The sequence below is a fragment of the Pan paniscus genome, chromosome 1, assembly GCF_029289425.2.
Source record: "Pan paniscus chromosome 1, NHGRI_mPanPan1-v2.0_pri, whole genome shotgun sequence".
Lineage (NCBI taxonomy): Eukaryota > Metazoa > Chordata > Mammalia > Primates > Hominidae > Pan > Pan paniscus.
This window is the reverse complement of record NC_073249.2, coordinates 211,287,954-211,311,912: the sequence shown is the minus strand read 5'-3', so window position 1 is coordinate 211,311,912 and position 23,959 is coordinate 211,287,954. Positions and strand designations below refer to the sequence as shown.

The window sequence follows — 23,959 nt, the reverse complement described above, 5'->3', positions numbered from 1 at the left end:
ATACTTCTTTTTCGGTTGCCAAATAATATTCTTTTATATGGATATACCACATTTTATTTATCCATTCATCAGTTGATGGATACTTGTTTCTACTTTTGGCTATTGCGACTAATGCTGCTATGAACATTTATGTACAAGTTTTTGTGTGGATATATATTTTTATTTTTATTGGGTATATTTTTGGGGGTAGAAGTTCTGGATCATTTGGTAACTCTTTGTCTAAGTTTGTTTGCTTGTTTATCTGTTTTTTCTTTTTTTTTTCTTTGTGTGTGTGTTTTTTTTTTTAATTGATCATTCTTGGGTGTTTCTCGCAGAGGGGGATTTGGCAGGGTCATAGGACAATAGTGGAGGGAAGGTCAGCAGATAAACAAGTGAACAAAGGTCTCTGGTTTTCCTAGGCAGAGGACCCTGCGGCCTTCCGCAGTGTTTGTGTCCCTGGGTACTTGAGATTAGGGAGTAGTGATGACTCTTAAGGAGCATGCTGCCTTCAAGCATCTGTTTAACAAAGCACATCTTGCACCGCCCTTAATCCATTTAACCCTGAGTGGACACAGCACATGTTTCAGAGAGCACAGCGTTGGGGGTAAGGTCACAGATCAACAGGATCCCAAGGCAGAAGAATTTTTCTTAGTACAGAACAAAATGAAAAGTCTCCCATGTCTACCTCTTTCTACACAGACACGGCAACCATCCGATTTCTCAATCTTTTCCCCACCTTTCCCCCCTTTCTATTCCACAAAACCGCCATTGTCATCATGGCCCGTTCTCAATGAGCTGTTGAGTACACCTCCCAGACGGGGTGGTGGCCGGGCAGAGGAGCTCCTCACTTCCCAGTAGGGGCGGCTGGGCAGAGGCGCCCCTCACCTCCCAGACGGGGCGGCTGGCCGGGCGGGGGGCTGACCCCCCCACCTCCCTCCCGGACGGGGCGGCTGGCCTGGCGGGGGCTGACCCCCACCTCCCTCCCGGACGGGGTGGCTGGCCGGGCGGGGGCTGACCCCCACCTCCCTCCCGGACGGGGTGGCTGCCGGGCGGAGACGCTCCTCACTTCCCAGACTGGGTGGCTGCCGGGCGGAGGGGCTCCTCACTTCTCAGATGGGGTGCCTGCCGGGCGGAGGGGCTCCTCACTTCTCAGAGGGGGCGGTTGCCAGGCGGAGGGTCTCCTCACTTCTCAGACGGGGCGGCGGGGCAGAGGCGGTCCCCACATCTCAGACGATGGGCGGCCGGGCAGAGACGCTCCTCACTTCCTAGATGGGATGGCGGCCGGGCAGAGACGCTCCTCACTTTCCAGACTGGGCAGCCAGGCAGAGGGGCTCCTCACATCCCAGACGATGGGCGGCCAGGCAGAGACGCTCCTCACTTCCCAGACGGGGTGGCGGCCGGGCAGAGGCTGCAATCTTGGCACTTTGGGAGGCCAAGGCAGGCGGCTGGGAGGTGTAGGTTGCAGCGAGCGGAGATCACGCCACTGCATTCCAGCCTGGGCACCACTGAGCACTGAGTGAACCAGACTCCGTCTGCAATCCCAGCACCTCGGGAGCCCGAGGCTGGCGGATCACTCGCGGTTAGGAGCTGGAGACCAGCCCAGCCAACACAGCGAAACCCCGTCTCCACCAAAAAAATACGAAAACCAGTCAGGCGTCGCGGCACGCGCCTGCAATCTCAGGCACTCGGCAGGCTGAGGCAGGAGAATCAGGCTGGGAGGTTGTAGTGAGCCAAGATGGCAGCAGTACAGTCCAGCTTTGGCTCGGCATCAGAGGGAGACCGTGGAAAGAGGGAGAGGGAGACCGTGGAAAGAGAGGGAGAGGGAGAGGGAGAGGTTGAGGTTGAGGTTTATCTGTTTTTTAAGACAGGGTCTTGCTCTGTTTAGGGAGAGGTTTATCTGTTTTTTAAGACAGGGTCTTGCTCTGTTTCCCAGGCTGGAGTGCAGTGGTGCAACGTCGGCTCACTGCAAACTCCACCTCCCATGTTCAAGCAATTCTCCTGCTTCAGCCTCCCAGGTAGCTGGGACTACAGGCGTGTGCCACAACGCCCAGCTAATTTTTGTATTTTTAGTAGAAACAGGGTTTCACCGTGTTTGCCAGGATGGTCTTGAACTCCTGACCTCAAGTGATCCACCTGCCTCAGCCTCCCAAAGTGCTGATATTACAGGCGTGAGCCACTGCGCCTGGCCCCCCCACCTTTTTTTTTTTTTTTTTTTTTTAAGAAATGGGGTCCCACAATGTTAACCAGGCTGGTTCCAACTCCTGGGCTCAAGTGATCCTCCCACCTCAGTCTCACAGTGCTGGGATTATAGGCATGTGCCACTGTGCCTATCCTGTATGTCTAACTTTTTGAGGAACTGCCAAACTTTTTTCCAAAGTGGCTGCACCATTTTACATTCCCGCCAGCAGTCTATTAGGGCTTCCTATTTCTCCACATCCTCATCACCACTTGTTATCATCTGCCTTTTTTTTTTTTTTTTTTTTTTGAGTATCTTTTTGGACAGAGTCTCCCTCTGTCCCCCAGGCTGGAGTGCAGTGGCACATTCTCAGCACGCTGCAACCTCCACCTCCAGGATTCAAGCGATTATCCTGCCTCAGCCTCCAGAATAGCTGGAGTTATAGGCGCATGTCACTACAGCCGGCTAATTTTTATTTTTTTATTTTCATTTTTTTTGAGATGGAGTCTCACTCTGTCACCCAGGCTGGAGTGCAATGGCATGATCTCGGCTCACTGCAACATCCACCTCTTGGGTTCAAGCAATTCTCCTGCCTCAGCCTCCCAAGTAGCTGGGATTACAGGCACACACCACCATGTCCAGCTAATTTTTATATTTTTAGTAGAGACGGGGTTTCACCATGTTAGTCAGGCTGGTCTCGAACTCCTGACCTCGGGATCTGCCCTCCTCGGCCTCCCAAAGTGCTGGGATTACAGGTATGAGCCACCACGCCCAACTCTGTCTTTTTTATTATAGCCATCCTAGTGAGCATAAAGTGGTATCTCATTTTAGTTTTACTTTGTATTTTTATTTTATTACGCTTATAGTTTCTGTAGGTCAGAAATTCAAAGGGAATACAGTGGAGACGGCTCCATGATGTCTGAAGCCTCATCTGTAAAGACTCATAAGTTGGAGATGATTCAACATCTGGGGGTTGAAGTCATCTGAAAGTGTCTTCACTTCTGTGCTTGGTGGGTTTTCCCGCTAATCAGCTTTCCCCTCAGCTGAGCAGCTTTCTGGAACAACCACACATATTTTCTCCATGCGGTCTCACCGTGTGGTGTAGTTTGGGCTTCCTCACAGCATGGCTGCTGGGTTCCAAGAGCAAGCGTTCCAAGAGAATCACGGAGAAGCTGTACTGACTTTTTTTCAGCCATTGATTTATTTTTATTTGCAGTTTGTATTCAATACAAATCAATTTCATAACAAGTTACTATGAATCAAAGCATACACACACAAATATACAATCCAAAATAGATGTACAGCATTTCCGCATGGAGCAAAAGGGAGTGTTCATTCACACACACAGTGGAGTGGGTTCATATCTGTTTCATCTGCTGTTCCCGTGTAGGTTTCTAAAGATGGAAAAAAAAAGACTACTGTGGCCATATTAGATGCTGGAACACATAAGCATCAGTGTGTGACCTTGTGAACAAAGGACTTCAGGGAGTGTCTATTTTTAAAAAGGTTTCTGTGTGTCAAGACAGTTGTAAACATTTTTATTATAGAATCAAGCCTACTTTACGGTTTAGGACCAGGTTCTAACTATCTAAAAATATTGACGTAACAAAATGTGTTTCAAACAGGGCATGATGGCTCATGTCTGTAATCCCAGCACGTTAGGAGATGAGGTAAGAGGATTGCTTGAGCCTAGGAGTTCAAGAACAGCTTGGGAACATAGAAAGACTCCTATTTCTACAAAAAGATAAAAATTCGCTGGGAATGGTGGCACACACATGTAGTGCTAGCTACTTGGGAGGCTGAGGCAGGAGGATTGCTTTAGTCCAGGAGGTTGAGGCCGCAGTGAACTCTAGCCTGGGTAACAGGGTGAGACCATGTCTCTTAAAAAAAAAGGCCCCAGCCAGGTGCGGTGGCTCACGCCTGTAATCCCAGCACTTTGGGAGGCTGAGGTGGGCAGATCACGAGGTCAGGAGTTCAAGACCATCCTGGCCAACATGGTGAAATGCCATCTCTACAAAAAATACAAAAATTAGCGGGGTGTGGTGTTGTGCACCTGTAATCCCAGCTACTCGGGAGGCTGAGGCAGGAGAATCACTTGAACCTAGGAGGCGGAGGTTGCAGTGAGCCAAGATCGCTCCATTGCACTCCAGCCTGGGTGACAGAGTAAGACTCTGTCTCAAAAAAAGAAAAAGCCCCAAAATGTGTTTTAAATGCAGCTATTCTGATCCATAGTTGTTGTTTGCAAAAAGCATTTACAGAAAAAGAGTATAGCCTGGGCACAGTGGCTCAGGCCTGTAATCCCAGCACTTTGGGAGGCTGAGGCGGGCGGATCACCTGAGGTCAGGAGTTTAAGACCAGCCTGACCAACATGGAGAAACTCCATCTCTACTAAAAATACAAAATTAGCCGAGCGTGGTGGTGCGTGCCTGTAACCCCAGCTACTCAGGAGGCTGAGGCAGGAGAATCGCTTGAACCTGGGAGGCGGAGGTTGTGGTGAGCCAAGATCGTGCCATTGCACTCCAGCCTGGGCAACAAGAGTGAAACTCCGTCTCAAAAAAAAAAAAAAAAGAAAGAAAGAAAGAAAAAGAAAAGAGTATAAAAGTTTTTGTGACTTTAATGCAAGTTAACTTTCAGTCTTTACTTTCCAAATACTTGATATACAGTTTTTGGCTCCTTTACATTTTTGCCCTTTTAATTTCAAGGTTTATAATTTTACCTTCAAAACAGATCGTTTTTTGTTTTTTGAGATGGAGTCTCACTGTGTCTCCCAGGCTGGACAGCAGTAGCATGATCTCGGCTCACTGCAACCTCTGGCTCTAAGGTTCAAACAATTCTCCTATCTCAGCCTCTGAGTAGCTGGGATTACAGGCGCACCACCATGCCCAGCTAATTTTTGTATTTTTAGTAGAGACAGGGTTTCATCTTGTTGGTCAGGCTGGTCTCGAACTCCTGACCTCAAGTGATCCACCTGCCTCAGCCTCCCAAAGTGCTGGGATTACAGGGGTGAGCCACCGCACCCAGCCCTTTAATGAATCTGGTGTCCTTGTTGAATGAAAATAGGTGAAATGAAATGCCTACGATTTGACTCTCTAAGGATAAACAAGAGTTATTGATGATGCTTGGACTTGGGGGTAGATTGCAGTCTATCATTGCCCTGGCACATGTCAATTACTACATAAAAGGTCAAATGCAATGTCAAATCCAAATCCTCAGAGGAAAAAGAATTCAGTTACCAAAAGAACAGTGATAGCCTAACAATGTAAAACTTAATATATTGGCATTAAATTAGTACTGCTGAAACAATACATTGAGGATTTATAGGACGATGGAAGCTTTTTTTTTTTTTTTGAGATGGAGTCTCACTCTGTCTTCCAGACTGGAGTGCAGTGGTGCAGTCTCAGCTCACTGCAACCTCCACCCTCCGAGTTCACACGATTCTCCTGCCTCAGCCTCCCGAGTAGCTGGAATTACAGACACTTGCCACCGTGCCCAGCTAATTTTTTGTATTTTTAGTAGAGATGGGGTTTCACCATCTTGGCCAGGCTGGTCTTGAACTCCTGACCTTGTGATCCACCCGCCTTGGCCTCCCAAAGTGCTGGGATTACAGGTGTGAGCCACTGCACCCAGCCGATGGAAGCTTTTTTAAACTTTAAGACAGGATCTTGCTCTGTCACCCAGGCTGGAGTGCCATGATAATGGCTTACTGCAGCCTTGACCTCCAGGGCTGAAGTGATCATCCTACCTCAGTCTCTTGGGTAGCTGTGACCACAGGTGTGTGACACCATGCCCACCTCTTTTTTTAAATTTTTGGGCCAGGCACGGTGGCTCACACCTGTAATCCCAGCACTTTGGGAGGACGAGACAGCTGGATTGCCTGAGGTCAGGAGTTTGAGACCAGCCTGGCCAACATGGTGAAACCCCATCTCTACTAAAAATACAAATATTAGCTGGGCATGGTGGCATGCTCCTGTAGTCCCAGCTACTCAGGAGGCTGAAGAAGGAGAATGGCTTGAACCCGGGAGGTGGAGATTGCAGTGAGCTGAGATCATGCCATGGCACTCCAGCCTGGGGGACAAGAGTGAAACGCTGCCTTAAAAAAAAAAAAGGAGATTATGGCCAGGTGCAGTGGCTCATGCCCGTAATCCCAGCACTTTGGGGGGCCCAGTGGGTAGATCACCTGAGGTCAGGAGTTTGCGACCCGCCTGGCCTACATGGTGAAACCCTGTCTCCACTAAAAATACAAAAATTAGCCAGGTATGGTGGTGGGTGCCTGTAATCCCAGCTACTCAGGAGGCTGAGGCACAAGAATCACTTGAACCTGGGAGGCAGAGGTTGCAGTGAGCTGAGATCGCACCACTGCACTCCAGCCTGGATGGCAGAGCGAGACTGTGTCTCAGAAAGGAAAAACAAAAAATAAAAATTAGCGGGGCATGGTGGTGCAGGCCTGTAATCCCAGCAACTTGGGAGGCTGAGGCAGGAGAATCACGAGCCAGGGAAGTGGAGGTTGCAGTGAGCTGAGCTCGCGCCACTGCACTCCAGCCTGGGCAACAGAATGAGACTCCATCTCAATAAATTAATTAATTAATTAAATTAAAATAATTTTTTTTTGTAGAGATGGGGTCTCACCCTGTTGCCCAGGGTGATTTCGAACTCTTGGGCTCAATCGATCCTCCTGCTGTGGCCTCCCAAAGTGCTGGGATTACAGGTATGAGCCACCCCCACCCCTGCCAATGGAAATCTTTTATTTTACTGGTTTTACTGCCGTATAGACTTAATGAACCAAATGAAAACTGAATCTCCACTCCATATTACATCTTTATTTCTAGACAAGATAAAATCTATTATTTATTATTATTATTATTTTTATTACCCAAGTTTTGTCTCAGGATCTACTATTCTTATTTTCAAGGTAGTTTTAAGTGTCCACATTTCTTAAGCCACATTCAAGAAATAATGTCTTCAATTTTGGATGTTGCCTCTCTTCATCTTGTACATGACATTTAAGCAGATTTAATATTGGCATCCATCATCTAGTCAAACCCTTCACGTGTTCTTCAAAGCAATTAAATTTGGGGTTCTCAACCTTTTCTTTCTTTCTTTCCTTTTTTTTTTTTTTTTTTTGAAATGGAGTCTCACTCTGTCGCCCAGGCTGGAGTGCAATGGCGCGATCTCGGCTCACTGCACCCTCTGCCTCCCGTGTTCAAGCCATTCTCCTGCCTCAGCCTCCTGAGTAGCTGGGATTACAGGCACACGCCACCACGTCTGGCTAATTTTTATATTTTTAGTAGAGACGGGGTTTCACCATGTTGGTCAGGCTGGTCTTGAACTCCTGACCTTGTGATCCACCTGCCTCGGCCTCCCAAAGTGCTGGGATTACAGATGTGAGCCACCGCGCCTGGCCTTTTTTTTTTTTTTTTTTTTTTTTTTTTTGAGACAGAGTTTTGCTCTTGTTGCCCAGGCTGGAGTGCAATGGCGCAATCTCGGCTCACTGCAACCTCTGCCTCCCAGGTTCAACCAATTCTCCTGCCTCAGCCTCCCAAGTAGCTGGGATTACAGGTATCCACCACCACATCTGGGTAATTTTTCTGTACTTTTAGTAGAGACGGGGTTTCACCATGTTGGCCAGGCTGGTCTCAAACTCCTGACCTCAGGTGATCCACCTGCCTCGACCTCTCAATGTGTTGGGATTACAGGCATGAGCCACCACACCTGGCCAGGTTCTCAACCTTTTCTGTATCAGTAAAAGAAGGTGTGAAATTAATAGATTTGATGAAGACCCGCTTTTTTTCTTGCCACATTGGACTCCTAGATGCCATTTGGAATGGGTTTAGAAGACACGGAAGTATAGATGTTTCTTAACAGTAGAAATATAGAAGAGAAAGCAAGACCATGAGGAGACTGGCAGTTGACTCCAGGGCACAGCCAACTGCCTTGGTGGTGGCATTAGCTGGGTTTGGGGCAGACAAGGTACCCTGGGAGGAGTTACTTGAAAATGTTACAATAGTTTGATTTGAATAAATCTGCATAAGTAGGAGCAATGCCAGAAGCAGCAGCCCCAGCCTGAGCCTGTCCACCATTGCTTTGTCCCCTCCATTGGTGTCTGGCATATATTGCTGGATGCTGGGTGAGAACTGCTGGCTCCAGGTGGACACAGGCGAGACCTAGCCTTAAAAATCACACAAAGTGGCTAGGTGCGATGGCTCACATCTGTAATCCCAGCACTTCGTGAGGCCAAGGTGGGAGGATCACTTGAGGCCAGGATTTGGAGATTAGCCTGGTCAACATAGCAAGGACTCATCCCTATTTTTTTAATTAAAAATAATGTAAAATCATAATAAAAAGGAAATCAAGCCTGGGCAACATAGCAAGATCTCATCTCTACTAAAAGAAATTAGCTGCGTGTGGTGGTGCACACCTGTAGTTCCAGCTGCTGGGGAGGTTGAGCTGGAGGGATCACTTGAGCCCTGGAGGTTGAGGCTGCAGTGAGCCATGATCGTGCCACTGCACTCCAGCCTGGGTGACAGAGCCAGACCCTGTCTTGATAAAAAAAAAAAAAAAAAAGGAAATCACATAATGTCACTTATGCCAGAGTTAGTCTGCCGAGCCATGATTCAAAGGGAGGGACATTCACCCCACTTCTTAATGGGAGGGTTATCCAATCACGTTGTAGGAAGAGCATAGAGGATGGGAGGCACTGTCATGGTCATCTTTGGAGAACAAAATCTGCCAGACCTGGGAACCTGAGCACCACTAGACCAAATATAACAATTAATCAATGATTCAAGCCTTAACTGATTACTTGATACCACCACTGGGCAATCCTAGAACATTTCTCAGCTAAACTTGCTTCAATTTGCAATGGTTATTTCAAACATTCACTCTAGAAGGCACTGTGTACGTCTTTCCTAATCCCCATTCCCAGCCCCCCTTTTCCCTATTTATGTCCTTTAGGCAAAGCTAAATACTTGCGTTCCTAGCCTCTCTCGCATCTATGTGACACAATTCTGTCCAGTGAGATGTAAGCAAAAATGTGCACAGGGACTTCTGGGCAAGCTTTTTCCTTGAATAGGAAAATGATGCATGCAGTGGAGGCAGCCAGCCATATATTGCAACCCTCAGGAAAAGGTCAAAACAATTACAAAAGTATTGGCCCTGATTTCAGTGAGCCACTCAACCAATGCTGTTGCTACCTCCAGGCCTTCTCTCCTGTGAGAAAATAAACCCTTGTTTGTTTATGCCACTGATAGTCAAGCTTTCTGTTGCTCGTAGGGGATATAAGCATTCTCACTCCCCTTTGCCTCTACTTTCTCTTTTTTTTTTTTTTTTTTTTTGAGACAGAATCTCGCTCTGTCTCCCAGGCTAGAGTGCAGTGGACTGATCTCGGCTCACTACAACCTCCGCCTCCCGCGTTCAAGTGATCCTCCTGCCTCAGCCTCCCGAGTAGCTGGGACTATAGGTGTCCGCCACCATGCCCGGCTAATTTTTGTATTTTTAGTAGAGACGGGGTTTCACCATATTGGCCAAGCTGGTCTCGAACTCCTGACCTTGTGATCCGCCCGCCTTGGCCTCCCAAAGTGCTGGGATTACAGGCGTGAGCCACCGCGCCCGGCTCCTCTAATTTCTCTTTGTAAAAGCCTTCAGCTGCTAATTCTCCCTTTCCTGCCACCAACAGCCTACTTACTACCTACTTACCTGCACCCACAGCCGTCTTATTTGCTCCTTCTCTCCTGTTAAAATGGAAAAGGGCTCCCTACCATGGAGGGGGGAGTGGGAGTAAATGGAAAGATGCTAATCTGGCATCCATTACAAGTTCATCTTTCAGTTTTGGTTTTCTTACTCATCCACACGTTAGTTCTGGGCCTCTACCACTCATCAGCTATGTGCCTTAAAAACAGGCCATTAAAGTAGCAAATATTTATTGAGTAGATTCTAAGCTGTGCCCAAAAAGGCACTGCGCTAGGTGGTAGGAGTTGCTAGGGCTAGGAAACAGACGCAGTCCAAGTAGAGAGAAAATTATTTACAAGACAGGGGAATGGAGCCTTGGAGGAACTGACCTATGTGGCTGGAAGGGCAGAGAATGTGGGAAGAGCTCGGAAGAAGGGGCTGGGGAGGTAGGCGTGGGCCACAGCCAACTGGCTTCTGTAGACTAGGGAGGGTAATGATTTTGGTTTCAATCCTAAATCACTAAGACAGGAAGTGAATTACTCTCTCGGAGCCTCAATTTCTACCTCGAAAAATATGTTTTATTACTAACTCCTGTACTAGATTGAGAGTTACGGAGAAGGATTTATCTTTTTATTCATTTCTGCATCGCCAGCGCCCGACACATGGTAGGCGCTTAATCAATGCCTGTTCGGTGAATAAATAAGACCGGGGACTCCTCCACAGACTTCTGTCATTAAGTCAACCAGTCAGCAGAGATTTCCTTCTCCGCGTTCCTTTCCTTCCCTCCCCTTTTCTCGCCCTTCCTCCCTCTCCTCTTCCACGCCCCCTTCCCTCTCCTCCCCCTCCTATCCTCTCCTGGCTTCCTCCTCCTCTTCCCGGCCCCGCCCCCCGCTGCGTTGCGAAGGCGGGGAAGGCGAGGCGGGCTTTACGGCAGCCGCGTTGCGGCGGGGCGGGGCGCCGGGCGGCCGGCGCGCTTGGCGGCAGCCGTGGGAGGCAGGCCGGCAGGCAGACGGACTCGCAGGCGGGTGGCGGCGGCCGTGCTTGCTAGTGAGGGCGGGAGGGAGTGACTCACTGAGCGTGTGTGAGGGAGGGAGCGAGCGAGCGAACGAGCAGCCGGCGCCGTCCTCCCGCAGCACCAGCCAGGCCACGCCGCCGCCTCTTCCCCTGCGCCCCGCGCCCAGGCCGGGCCGGGCCGAGCCGGGTCGGGCCCGGGCCATGCTGCTCACCGTGTACTGTGTGCGGAGGGACCTCTCCGAGGTGACCTTTTCCCTCCAGGTCGACGCCGACTTCGAGCTGCACAACTTCCGCGCGCTGTGCGAGCTCGAGTCTGGCATCCCCGCAGCCGAGAGCCAGGTACGCCGGGCAGCGAGCCGGGCCTGCCCCGGAGCTAAGCCCTCCCCGCCTCGGGGCCCCACTCCCTCCCTTTGCTACTGGTGAAGAATTGGGGGCTGGGGGGAGCAAGGATAGCCATTCTCAGGTCACCCCCGCATCCGGACAGGAGCTGGGGAGCTGGCATCAGTAGCTGCCCTCACACACTCCGAGCATGGGGTGGGGTACGAGGAGAGGGAGCGGAGAACCTGACCGCAGACGCACCCACTGCAGCGTGAGGGGCGCGTGGACTGTTGAGCAGCGCTAACCCTCCCCACCTTTGGCTCTTTGGCCCTTCCCTCTTTCTAATCCCGAGTGTAGGTTATCGTTGTGGACCTCAGAAGCAGCCGTGGGTTTGCTAGGATTCATACATCCTACAAACCAGAAATACCAGTTTGGATCACTGTGGTAGATAGATGTTCCTCTGCTTTTTTTTTTTTTTTTTTTTCTGGAGAGGGTTTCTGCTTAAATATACGCAGTTTACCTTTAAATGCACGTATTTGCACTTCCGGTGAAAGAAAAAGTTTAAGACTTGCACTACCTCATTTTGGGGTCTTTGGAAATGCTCTTTACCCACCACATGCGTTTCTGGTTAAATTCTTTTGAAAAACAGTACCTATTGGTTCAACTCAAGCTGTTTGTTTGTTTCGGTTCTACCCTGGTAGTAAGCCAGAAGGCCCTTTTTCTTTCAGGTCACAGTTCAGAGTTTGGGTCAGTTCAAAGCTCAATGCTTTAAAAGGATATTTGCTTGGAAACGGCCTAGTATCAGTGCTGTTTGGTGGTTTCATTTCCCTACTCAGCTTGCTGGAAAGAAGTTCAGCCTCTCATATTTTAACTAAGCAAAGTAATTCTCAAAATGCTTTGGGGCTGCCCCTAGTCTTTATCAAACAGAATCGGTGACACTAACGCTGTAAACTTTACACTAAAACACTTAGATCATGACTTAATAAATTTAGCCTGGAGGAAATAGTCTAAACATTAAGAAAATTATAGAGGTCTCCCAAGTCTCCATCAAGTAAATCTTGATTTTTTACTGCAGTTATGAAATAGTTTACAAAACGATTGCCCAACTGCAGCTTGTTCTGCTGTCTTATGGTAAACACGTGTCAATACTTTGTTCAGAAGTATGATTCCTTTACACAATGTGAACTTTAGAACCTTGGCATAAAGCTGTTCAGAAAGAATTTAAAAAGTTAATCCACAAAAGCTCAGGAACCAGTTCTGTCAGTGAATGCCTCATGTGGAGAACTAGGAAAGGACTGTTTAAATAGAGAAAATCAACTCTTCAATTTTTTTTCTTTTTTTGTTTTTGTTTTTGAGACGGAGTCTTGCTCTGTCGCCCATGCTGGAGTGCAGTGGTGCGTTCTCGACTCACTGCAACCCCAGCCTCCCGGGTTCAAGCGAGTCTCCTGCCTCAGCCTCCTGAGTAACTGGGACTACCGGCGCGCGCCACCACGCCTGGCTAATTTTTGTAATTTTTTTTTTAGTAGAGACGGGGTTTCACCATGTTGGCCAGGCTGATTTCAAACTCCTGACCTCGAGTGATCTGCCCGCCTAGGCCTCCCAAAATGCTGCGATTACAGGTGTGAGCCACCGTGCCCGGACAACTCTTCAATTTTTGATAGTGGCTTTTTCTTTTCTTTTCTTTTTTCAAGACGGAGTCTCTGTCACCCAGGCTGGAGTGCAGTGGCGCGATCTCGGCTTACTGCAAGCTCCACCTCCCGGGTTCACGCCATTCTCCTGCCTCAGCCTCCCGAGTAGCTGGGACTACAGGCGCCCACCACCGCGCCCGACTCATTTTTTTGTATTTTTAGTAGAGAAGGGGTTTCACCATGTTAGCCAGGATGGTCTCGATCTCCTGACCTCGTGGTCTGCCCGCCTCGGCCTTCCAAAGTGCTGTGAGCCACCGCACCCAGCCCGATAGTGGCTTTTTCAATTGTTTTTTCCTCTAGCTGTTATATTACCCTGGTTATGATCACCGGCTGGTAGGGAAAATAAGGAATTAAAATGTAAATTGGTTTTGTTGTTAGGGCTTGGGAAAAGACAGAGGTTGAGGTTGTTTCCATTCCTGCACTTTTTGTGATGGCTGAAACAAGAAATTTAAGTCAAAGGGATACCTGACACCCCCTTTAATTGACTTAAATTTCCTGTTACAGCCATCACAAAGGACGATTTATTGTGTGGTCAGCCAGACATTGCCCTCTGCCAGTTGGTAAAGTTAGGAATACCTTAGTAATTGAACATAGGCTAACTCCAAATTATTTCTTGTTCATTACGTCAATGTTTCGGCATTTACTTCCTTCCCAAGCCAAATTAGCATATAGAAACTTGGGCTCCAACTGGTGTTAAGCCTGTATTAGATAGCCATAAACAGCTCCTGTTTTTCCAGTCTGTTCTGTTGGCTCCATTGTAACCTGACAACACAGTATCTATTTTAAGGTGTCTGGTGGTCGGTTGTCTTTCACTTGCTTGCTTGCCCATCAGGCAGGAACAGGATCCACCCTAGACACTTGAGTCATTTCCTTTCATCAAATCATAATAGTAAACATCATTATAGTTTTTACCCATAAATATATCATGTTTACTTACTTGAGTGTCCCCCCCCCATTACCTCCCAGGGTTCTCTCATATTACTCATCTTCCCTTCCTTTCCTAGACTGTTTAACTCCTCTTGTTTACATTCTCCATTCCCATTCCTTCACCTCTCATTTCTGACTCCATTTCTTCAAGGAAATATATATATTTTTATGTTCTGGCTATTTTTTCCTGCCACTGTGTGTCCACACCACTGGTGTCCAAACTTTCATTCCTGTATCCCTATCAGTAAAATATTTCAGATTATGCTTCTGTTATGTATATAATACATTATATACATGAACTGATACGTTGTATACATTATATATGACCACATGTGCATATAATACATATAACGTGCATTATATGCATATATAATACATATAACGTGCATTATATGCATATATAATACATTATCTGTAAAGTAACATTGTACACACACAAAATGGAACTTAAGGAAGGACGAACTAAAATAAATGGAAATGAAAATTCTAATATTTTCAGTTTCTTCCTCCACCGTTAAAGAATTGTCTTGCATGGCTGCCCTACATTGGTGATCAATGGTTTAGAATTCAGTCTTTCACCTGAGTGTCAATTGCAAATAAGCATATAGTTGGAAAAGGTGTTAATTTTTAACAGCTCTAGTCTGATTATAGTAGTTACAATGCAGTGATAACAAATTTAGAACAAGCCATCTCTACTTGTACATGTGATTAAAGCTGGGCATGTTCTGTCTCTTAATAGAAGTGTGGGCTTGGAAGCCAGTCATGGCTCTGTTTGATGCTTTGATGCAGACTTGCCTGGGTGAACTTCAAACAGTTATCAGAACTTAGCTTCACTTTAAATTAATGTCTTCATAGTTTTGAAACATGATAATTTACCTCTGTAGGTGGCATATGGGAAAAGTAGGCACAACATACAAGGACCCTCAAATGAAAGGCAAATAATAGCAGTAATTGTATGATCTTGGAAATGCACACAGCATGATTTGTGGTTTGTAAACCACTATTTTATCTTCTGTGTGTTTGTTTTTTTGAGACAGGGTCTCGCTCTGTCACCTAGGCAGTAGTGCGCTCGCAGGTCACTGTAGCCTCAATCTCCTGGGCTCAAGTGATCCTCCCACCTCAGCCTCCTAAGTAGCTGGGACTACAGGTGTATGCTACGACATCTGACTAATTTTTTTGTTTTCTTTGGAGATGGGGGTTTCACTGTGTTGACCAGGCTGGTCTCAAACTCCTGAGCTCGGATGATCTGCCTGCCTTGGCCTCCCAGAGTGCTGGGATTAGAGGCGTGAGCCACCGCATCCGGCCCCAAATTGATAATTTTAAAGGCTACATAATATACCATCATATAGATGTGTTGTAATTTAGCAATCTCCCTTTTGTTGAGCATAATATTGGGGAAAATTGGAAGCAGTTATAAGTAACATGCCATGAACAGCCATATACTTAAGACTGTAGCCTCCATTTCTGTTTTCTCAGGATGAATTCTTAGATATGCAGTTGCCAGATCAAAAGCATAAAGTCTTTGAAAGGTTTTTAGTAAATTTAGATTATACAAGTCAAATTGGCTATTACATGGGGTAGTATATGTAGATAACTTGGTAGATATTGGGTATTTGATTAATGGTAATACTATTATGAAGCCATTCAGATGTAATTCCAAATGTTTTGTGGCCGGTTTATGGTCCTTATTTTATCTTTATTCTTTATATTTTAGAGATGGGATCTCGCTCTCGCCCAGGCTGGAATGCAGTGTTGCAATCACAGCTTACTGTATCCTCAACATGTTGGGGTCAAGGGATCCTCCCAAGTAGCTGCGACTTTTTTTTTTTTTTTTTTTGAGACGAGATCTTGCCAGTGCTAGGCTTGAACTCCTAACCTCAAGCAGTTCTCCTGCCTCTGCCTCCCAGAGTGTTGGGATTACATGTGTGAGCCACTGCACCTGGCCTACCAGTTTATGTTTTGTAATGCTAGAAATTTATTGTTAAGCTTTTTGTTAATAGAAGGCTCTCATTCAGAGACCAGAAAACACCTGACCTCATGCTTAAAAGTTCTGAAGTTTTATTAATTAGTCTATTGTTAAATGTTGATTAAGATTATAATTCAGTCTCTGGGGTGCCTCCTCTGGAGTAAGTACCAGCAGTTGTGCCAGTTTTGCTGATTAAGACTCATAGCTGTATACATTTTCTTGTTGTATGTTCTTATAACTGGCAAAACTTGAATTTTGGGCTTTGTAGCTGTTGAGTTGGGTAACATGAATGGTGGAAGGATCAAGAATGCCGGCAGCGGATCCCCTTTTGTTTTTATTGGTAGAGATTTGAAGCCATGTCTAATAGATACTGAATGTTTGGTTGGAAGATCACATGGATTTATTGTGGGACTTTTGCTGCAAAATAATTCTTTCTTGGACTCTTAAGCCTATTTAAACAAAAAGAAATCAGTTCTTTGTGGCAATTACAATTTTAGCTAAGCTTTAGTTGATCTCATTTATGTCCTTAGACTAAAATGGAGCACAGCTGCTGCTTTGTCAGTGTGAGGAACGTGTGCTCCTCACCCAGGTTCTTCAGTCTAGTGTTTCCAGGAAATTGGCGCTGAAGCAACATTTCATATTTCATAGACATGCTCAATGTGGTGGTTATCTAGATTTTACATTTTTATTGTTAGATCATGCTGCCTTCCTTTAAAAAATGCTATTGTCTGCTGAGGAAATATTGTGGCAACTAAGCAGTGATGGAGTGAAGTATGGCATCTGTGAAGTGGGAGTCAGAGCGGGCAGTTGGTGGTGTTTCTTCATGTCCAGGGCATGGGGATGCGTTGAGCAGTGGACAGTATTTTGATCCTCTTGGTGGATAGAGTCTCTTAGTGGCAATGGATGGCTTAGTAGTACTTGTTAAAATCACCCAGCTAATTCACCAGGCCACTTTAGGGTTATGTTTGGGAAAGCTGTATATGATACTCCTCGAGTAATGGGCTTTGAAATTAGACAGTTCCAATTGCAGTTTTCTTCTTCTTCTTTTTTTTTTTTTAAGAGACAAGATCTTTTTTTTTTTTTAAATTTTTTATTTTTTATTGATCATTCTTGGGTGTTTCTCGCCGAGGGGGATTTGGCAGGGTCACAGGACAATAGTGGAGGGAAGGTCAGCAGATAAACAAGTGAACAAAGGTCTCTGGTTTTCCTAGGCAGAGGACCCTGCGGTCTTCCGCAGTGTTTGTGTCCCTGGGTACTTGAGATTAGGGAGTGGTGATGACTCTTAACGAACATGCTGCCTTCAAGCATCTGTTTAACAAAGCACATCTTGCACCGCCCTTAATCCATTCAACCCTGAGTGGATACAGCACATGTTTCAGAGAGCACAGGGTTGGGGGTAAGGTCACAGATCAACAGGATCCCAAGGCAGAAGAATTTTTCTTAGTACAGAACAAAATGAAAAGTCTCCCATGTCTACCTCTTTCTACACAGACACGGCAACCATCCGATTTCTCAATCTTTTCCCCACCTTTCCCCCCTTTCCATTCCACAAAACCGCCATTGTCTTCATGGCCCGTTCTCAATGAGCTGTTGGGTACACCTCCCAGATGGGGTGGTGGCCGGGCAGAGGAGCTCCTCACTTCCCAGTAGGGGCGGCCGGGCAGAAGCGCCCCTCACCTCCCGGACGGGGCGGCTGGCCGGGCGGGGGCTGACCCCCCCCACCTCCCTCCCGGACGGGGCGGCTGGCCGGGCGGGGGGCTGACCCCCCCACCTCCCTCCCAGACAGAGCGGCTGGCCGGGCAGAGGGGCTCCTCACTTCCCAGTAGGGGCGGCTGGGCAGAGGCGCCCCCCCCACCTCCCGGACAGGGCGGCTGGCCGGGCGGGGGGCTGATCCCCCCACCTCCCTCCCGGACGGGGCGGCTGGCCAGGCGGGGGGCTGATCCCCCCACCTCCCTCCCGGACGGGGCGGCTGGCCGGGCGGGGGGCTGACCCCCCCACCTCCCTCCCGGACTGGGCGGCTGGCCGGGCAGAGGGGCTCCTCACTTCCCAGTAGGGGCGGCCGGGCAGAGGCACCCCTCACCTCCCGGACGGGGCGGCTGGCCAGGCGGGGGGCTGACCCCCCCACCTCCCTCCCGGACGGGGCGGCTGGCCGGGCAGAGGGGCTCCTCACTTCCCGGTAGGGGCGGCCGGGCAGAGGCGCCCCTCACCTCCCGGACGGGGCGGCTGGCCGGGCGGGGGGCTGACCCCCCCACCTCCCTCCCGGACGAGGAGGGAGGACGCTCCTCACTTCTCAGACGGGGTGGCTGCCAGGCGGAGGGGCTCCTCACTTCTCAGACGGGGCGGTTGCCAGGCAGAGGGTCTCCTCACTTCTCAGACGGGGCGGCCGGGCAGAGACGCTCCTCACATCCCGGACGGGGCGGCAGGGCAGAGGTGCTCCCCACATCTCAGACGATGGGCGGCCGGGCAGAGATGCTCCTCACTTCCCAGATGTGATGGCGGCCGGGAAGAGGCTCTCCTCACTTCCTAGATGGGATGGCGGCCGGGCAGAGACGCTCCTCACTTTCCAGACTGGGCAGCCAGGCAGAGGGGCTCCTCACATCCCAGACGATGGGCGGTCAGGCGGAGACGCTCCTCACTTCCCAGACGGGGTGGCTGCCAGGCAGAGGCTGCAATCTCGGCACTTAGGGAGGCCAAGGCAGGCGGCTGGGAGGTGGTTGTAGCGAGCCAAGTTCACGCCACTGCACTCCAGCCTGGGCGCCATTGAGCACTGAGTTAACGAGACTCCGTCTGCAATCCCGGCACCTCGGGAGGCCGAGGCTGGCAGATCACTCGCGGTTAGGAGCTGGAGACCAGCCCGGCCGACACATTGAAACCCCGTCTCCACCAAAAAAATACGAAAACCAGTCAGGCGTGGCGGCGCGCGCCTGCAATCGCAGGCACTCGGCAGGCTGAGGCAGGAGAATCAGGCAGGGAGGTTGCAGTGAGCTGAGATGGCAGCAGTACCGTCCAGCTTCGGCTCGGCATCAGAGGGAGACCGTGGGGAGAGGGGAGAGGGGAGAGGGGAGAGGAGAGAGGAGAGAGGAGAGAGGAGAGACAAGATCTTATTCTGTTGCCCAGGCTGGAGTGCAGTGGTACAATCATAACTCACTGCAACCTCGAACTCCTGGGCTCAGGTGATCCTCCTGCTTCAGTCTGCCAAATAGTTGAGACTACAGGCATATGCTACCATGCCTGGCTTATTATTATTATTATTTTAGAGATGGGGTCTTGCTGTATTGCCCAGGCTGGCTTTGCATTCCTGGCCTCAAATGATCTTCCTACCTCATCCTCCCAAAGTTTTGGAATTAAGGCATGAGCCATGGCACCCAGCCTGCATAGGATCATTTTGATTCTCCTGAGTTTGCTTCCTCCTTGTAAATAAATAAATTTTCTCTTATAAATAGTTAGTGGCCGGGCGCAGTGACTCACGTCTGTAATCCCAGCACTTTAGGAGGCCAAGGCGGGCAGATCACAAGGTTAGGAGATCGAGACCATCCTGGCTAACATGGTGAAACCGTGTCTCTACAAAAAATACAAAAAAAAAAAAAAAATTAGCCGCTTGTGGGGGCAGGTGCCTGTAGTCCCAGCTACTCAGGAGGCTGAGGCAGGAGAACCCGGGAGGCGGAGCTTACAGTGAGCCGAGATCCCGCCACTGCACCCCAGCCTGGGCGACAGAGCGAGACTCTGTCTCAAAAAAAAATAATAAATAAATACCGTTAAAATGTGCCTCTGCTCCCAGGAGACTGTTCATGTATCTCTAAATATACTGATAGTTGAATTTCTGAAACTGGAAAATTAAAGAGTAGGTTGTTGACAGTGGCTTCACAGTGTTGATGCTATGCTGTAAGAGCTTGCCTACCTGCCATTTTTCTTGACATGCCTCTTTTTTCTTGTTGCACACCTCAACCTGTGACGCTCATCACTTCTGGTTTATGTGTTTTTTCCAAGCAGTCTCACAAGTTATAATATGACTCTCAGTTGTTTTGCTGAAATTCTGTGTTGATGGTGATGTACTTTTACTGTGAAATTTGTGTTTAAATAAGGGTGTGTGAATGGGATGATGGGAGTGACAGTTGCAGTCTGTTGAAATGTGGTTCTTTTTTTGTTTGTTTTTGTTTTTTAAGAGACAGGGTCTTACTCTGTTGCCCCAGGCTGGAGTGCAGTGGTGCAACCGCAGCTCACTACAGCCTGGACCTCCTGGGCTCAAGCAATCCTCCTGCCTCAGACTCCTAAGTAGCTGAGACTACAGTCACATGCTACCATGGCTGGCTATAGAAAATTTTTTTTTTTTTAGATATGCGGTCTCACTATGTTGCCCAGGCTGGTCTGAAACTCCAGGGCTTAACCCATTTGTGCTTAGCGTTCCAATGGAACGCTAAGCTTGTGGGAGTTATATCCTACTACTCAAGGTCATTGCCAAGGTATGATTTTTTCACAAAAAAAAATTTGCAACCTCTGGCCTAAATGGGTTAAGTGATGCTCCCACCTCAGCCTCCCCAAGTGCTAGGATTACAGGCATGAGCCATCATACCAGATCTGAAATGTGTTTTAACTCAGCGAGTTGAGCATTAAGAACTTAATAGTATTTTTTTTCAAGTCATGCATAAAACTTGTATAATTGGGCCTACAAATATGCTCATATTCAGAAGAATTTGATTTTGGTAGGAACTCATTTTCCTGTTCTGTTCCTCATGTCTAAAAATTCTGAGAGCAGATATGGCATAATCACTTTTTTTCCAGTTTAAATGCTGTGTTTTCAGTTTTTATTTCAGGTAACCTTACTATGAAAGCTGTAAGGAAACATAGAATGATAATGTTAGCAGAGAGAACTGGAAGGGACAGCTGTAATGATGATCTAGCCCACCTGCTTGCTTGACACATGGGAAGGGTGAGGTCTGGACCTGCTGAGTGTCATGCCCCTCACAGGGAGTTACTGGCAAGGATAGAACTCATGTTCCTCAGTTCGCATGTGGCCTGGTGAAAAATCATTAGGAGGAAAACCTTTCAAAGCCTGAGTTTATTCTGAATGCCTTTCTGGAGTATGTAATAATGCAGGGCAGATTTTATGTTTTTTCATGATAAAATTATAGTGTACCTTTGTTCTTTCTATCTGCAACACATTATTTCATCTATTTGTGCTGTCAGGTTTTTTTCAGTTTGATTACACATCATAAAATATTTTTATTAGTAGTACATTCCTAATTCTTTTTTCCACTTGTATTTAGTTGTTATTTTCTTAGTTTCACTTTATTTTCCAGTCTCCCCCCTCCCACCACCCCACCAAGATGGAATCTTGCTTGCCCAGGCTAGAGTGCAGTGGTGAGATCTCAGCCCTGCAACCTTTGCCTCCCGGGTTTAAGCAATTCTCCTGCCACAGCCTCTGGAGTAGCTGGGATTACAGGCACGTGCCATGACACTGGGCTAATTTTTGTATTTTTAGTAGAGACGGAGTTTCACCATGTTGGCCAGACTGGTCTCGAACCCCTGACCTCGTGATCCACCCGCCTTGGCCTCCCAAAGTGCTGGAATTACAGGCGTGAGCCAGCGTGCCCGGCCCAGAGTGATAAAACTTTGGGGATGGTAGAAGAGAAGGAAGATTGCAGTGCAGGAAGGATGATATTTGGGACCCTTTTGCCAGTGTACAAGATTATTTCAAAGTGCACACTTTATTTAATAGTACTGTAGTTAGTTAGCATACCCAGAATAAATCATTCCCTTTTCCTCCCTGCTAAAAATTAAATCTAAAATTATATCCATTTCCATAAATTCATTCATTCTTTAGTTCAACAAATATTTGAGCATCAGTTATATAACAGGCCCTGTTCTAAGCATTTATGATCTCGTGAATGAAACAAAGTCTTTGTCCTCAAGTAGTTTACATTTAATGGGGCAGAAGGACAATAAGTAAATATATATTGTGTTAGTTGAGAGTACATTTTAAATAACATAGTAGGGAAGAACTCTAAAGAGTAATGTTTGATCAGAGACGTAAAAGGAAAAAAATGAGTGGAAAAAGAACATTCCTCAGGTAGAGAAAACAAGAGAAACAGCCCTGAAGGGGAAGTTGATCCCTGTTGTTTGAGGAACAGCAGTCATAGTGAAAGGCGAAGTCAGGAGAGCCAGGGACCACATTGTTTGGTCCTGCTAGGTGACGGGAAGGACTGTGGGTTTTGTTCTGGATGTGGTGGGAATCCACTGGAGGGTTTGAAAGGAGGGTGACATCTGATTCAGGGGAAAACTGGTCCTTCTACTTTGCGCTGTGTTACTTCTCAGTGCTTTATACTGTTGTATATCTTTTCTTGTTGTAGATCGTCTATGCGGAAAGACCTCTCACAGACAACCACAGATCATTGGCTTCTTATGGCTTGAAAGATGGGGACGTTGTGATTTTACGACAGAAGGAGAATGCAGACCCTCGACCTCCAGTGCAGTTCCCAAGTAAGACATCTGGTGGTTGAGCATCCCCCAGCACAACCATCAGCAGGTAGCAGAGCATAGCGCCTCAGAGTTTTGGATTCGCTTTGGATTCAGACTACAGAATACAGATCCTGACTCTGCCTTTTCCCTGCCGTGTAACCTTGAACAAGTATTTTAACGTCTCTAAATTGGTTTCCTCTTCTATAAGTTAGGTGCCATAATTAACCCCAACTCCTAAAGCTGACGTGAGGCTAATGCATGTAAAATCTTAGCACACAGCAAGCCCTCAATAAATGTTAGCTTCTGTTATCAGTGATAATTATACAATAGTCTTTATCCTTGGGAAGGACTTGAAAGAATACATAAGCCTATGATTTTGCTACTTTGTGTCTGTCCTTCAGTGGCCAGCCTTTCTGGAGCATTTTATAGCCAGCCAGGCACTTGGAGCTGCATTTCACATGATCTCATAACTTGGTTGTGGGGGGATTTACATACTAATTTGCATAATAATTTATAATTATGAAGCTCAGATTTTAAATGGTGTCTTTAAAGTTACATAGCTATTAAGTGAGGGCACAGGAATTAAAATTTGATGCTTTTTCCATTATGCTGAACTTGATAAACATTAAGCAGCTTGACCACCAAGTTGTGGTTCTTTCCTACCAGCTGTGTTAATCACATACAAAGAAACGTTTATCTATCTTTGATGCTTCTTTTATAATAGATGTTTATAGTCTGAACTCTTTGCATTGGGATTTAGTAGGTTCTATGTCACTGAAATAATATGCAGAATTGTGTGGATGTGAATGTGTGTGTGCACTGGATAGAGAGAGGGTCATAGCTTTGTTCAGATACTTGAAGTGGCTCATGATCCACAAAATGGTTATAAGGTCTTAATGTGAAACAGCTTGGTGAAATGTGTGGTTTTTTTCCATTCGCTGCCATATTCAGATAGATTTTCTTAAATAGTGTTTAGCCTGTAGGTCACCAGTTTTAAAGTTTATGGTGACAGATGCTGGCAGAGTCTGGGTGATGACAGACTGACTGCAGTTTTAACCACAGTGTTTCCATTCAGCCTGAAACTGGAACTTACTGAGACCATCAAGGACCGGCTCCACCAGATCTGGAAGACATTAGTCCCTTGGGGCCACAGTTAAACTTTAGAAAGAAGTTAAAACTTCTTTCTGAAGAAGTTAAACGTATTTAAACAACTATGACAATCAGTAAAAACCACATCTTCCTTTGGTTAATTTGATGAGATTATTAATTCCGGAATTTACTTCTTTTTTTTTTTCCTCTGCATTGTTGTTTATGGACAAGAGAGCCTGTAACAGGTTGGGGCAGGAGTGATCTGGTCTATTAAGTAAACATGTTTTTGAGAATTATTCTGAAGTGAATGGACTCTCAAGATAATGTATAACAGGAGTGGAGATAAAATTTCTTGACCTGCAAAGAGGGCCCACCCATATATGTTTTTCTGGCTGGTATAGATTAACTACCTCACAGAGATCATCCTCTTCACTTCACCATTTCCTTGGTTGGGAGTTGAAGAAAGTGGCTAGTTGAACCCCTGCTAAAGGGTAGAAATGTTACATCATGAGTTTAAGCATTCTCTTTTTCTATCTGAGGTCCAAAAAGGCTTCAGGATAGTCCCAGACTTGAGACAAGTTTGTTTGTTTTTTGATTTTTTAGTTTATTTAAAATCCTTAATAGTGCAAGGATTGTGCTATAATTCTGATCACTGTGGAATTGCTTAGTGTACTGTCATTT

At 47.0% G+C, this 23,959-nt stretch overlaps 1 protein-coding gene across 2 annotated transcripts in view; it reads left to right on the top strand.

Moving 5' to 3' along the window:
• The first annotated feature begins 10,796 nt into the window (after positions 1 to 10,796).
• The window catches only part of DDI2 (DNA damage inducible 1 homolog 2), a 53,636-nt gene continuing 40,473 nt past the window's right edge, over positions 10,797 to 23,959 (top strand). Inside the window, exons 1-2 of one of the 2 annotated variants that reach the window (XM_063594641.1) lie at positions 10,797 to 11,173; positions 22,081 to 22,210. In XM_063594641.1, coding sequence (XP_063450711.1) covers positions 11,036 to 11,173; positions 22,081 to 22,210 — 268 coding nt within the window. In that variant the 5' untranslated portion in view covers positions 10,797 to 11,035. The remainder of the gene's footprint in view (positions 11,174 to 22,080; positions 22,211 to 23,959) is intronic. The other variant, XM_063594644.1, reaches the window with a different exon arrangement.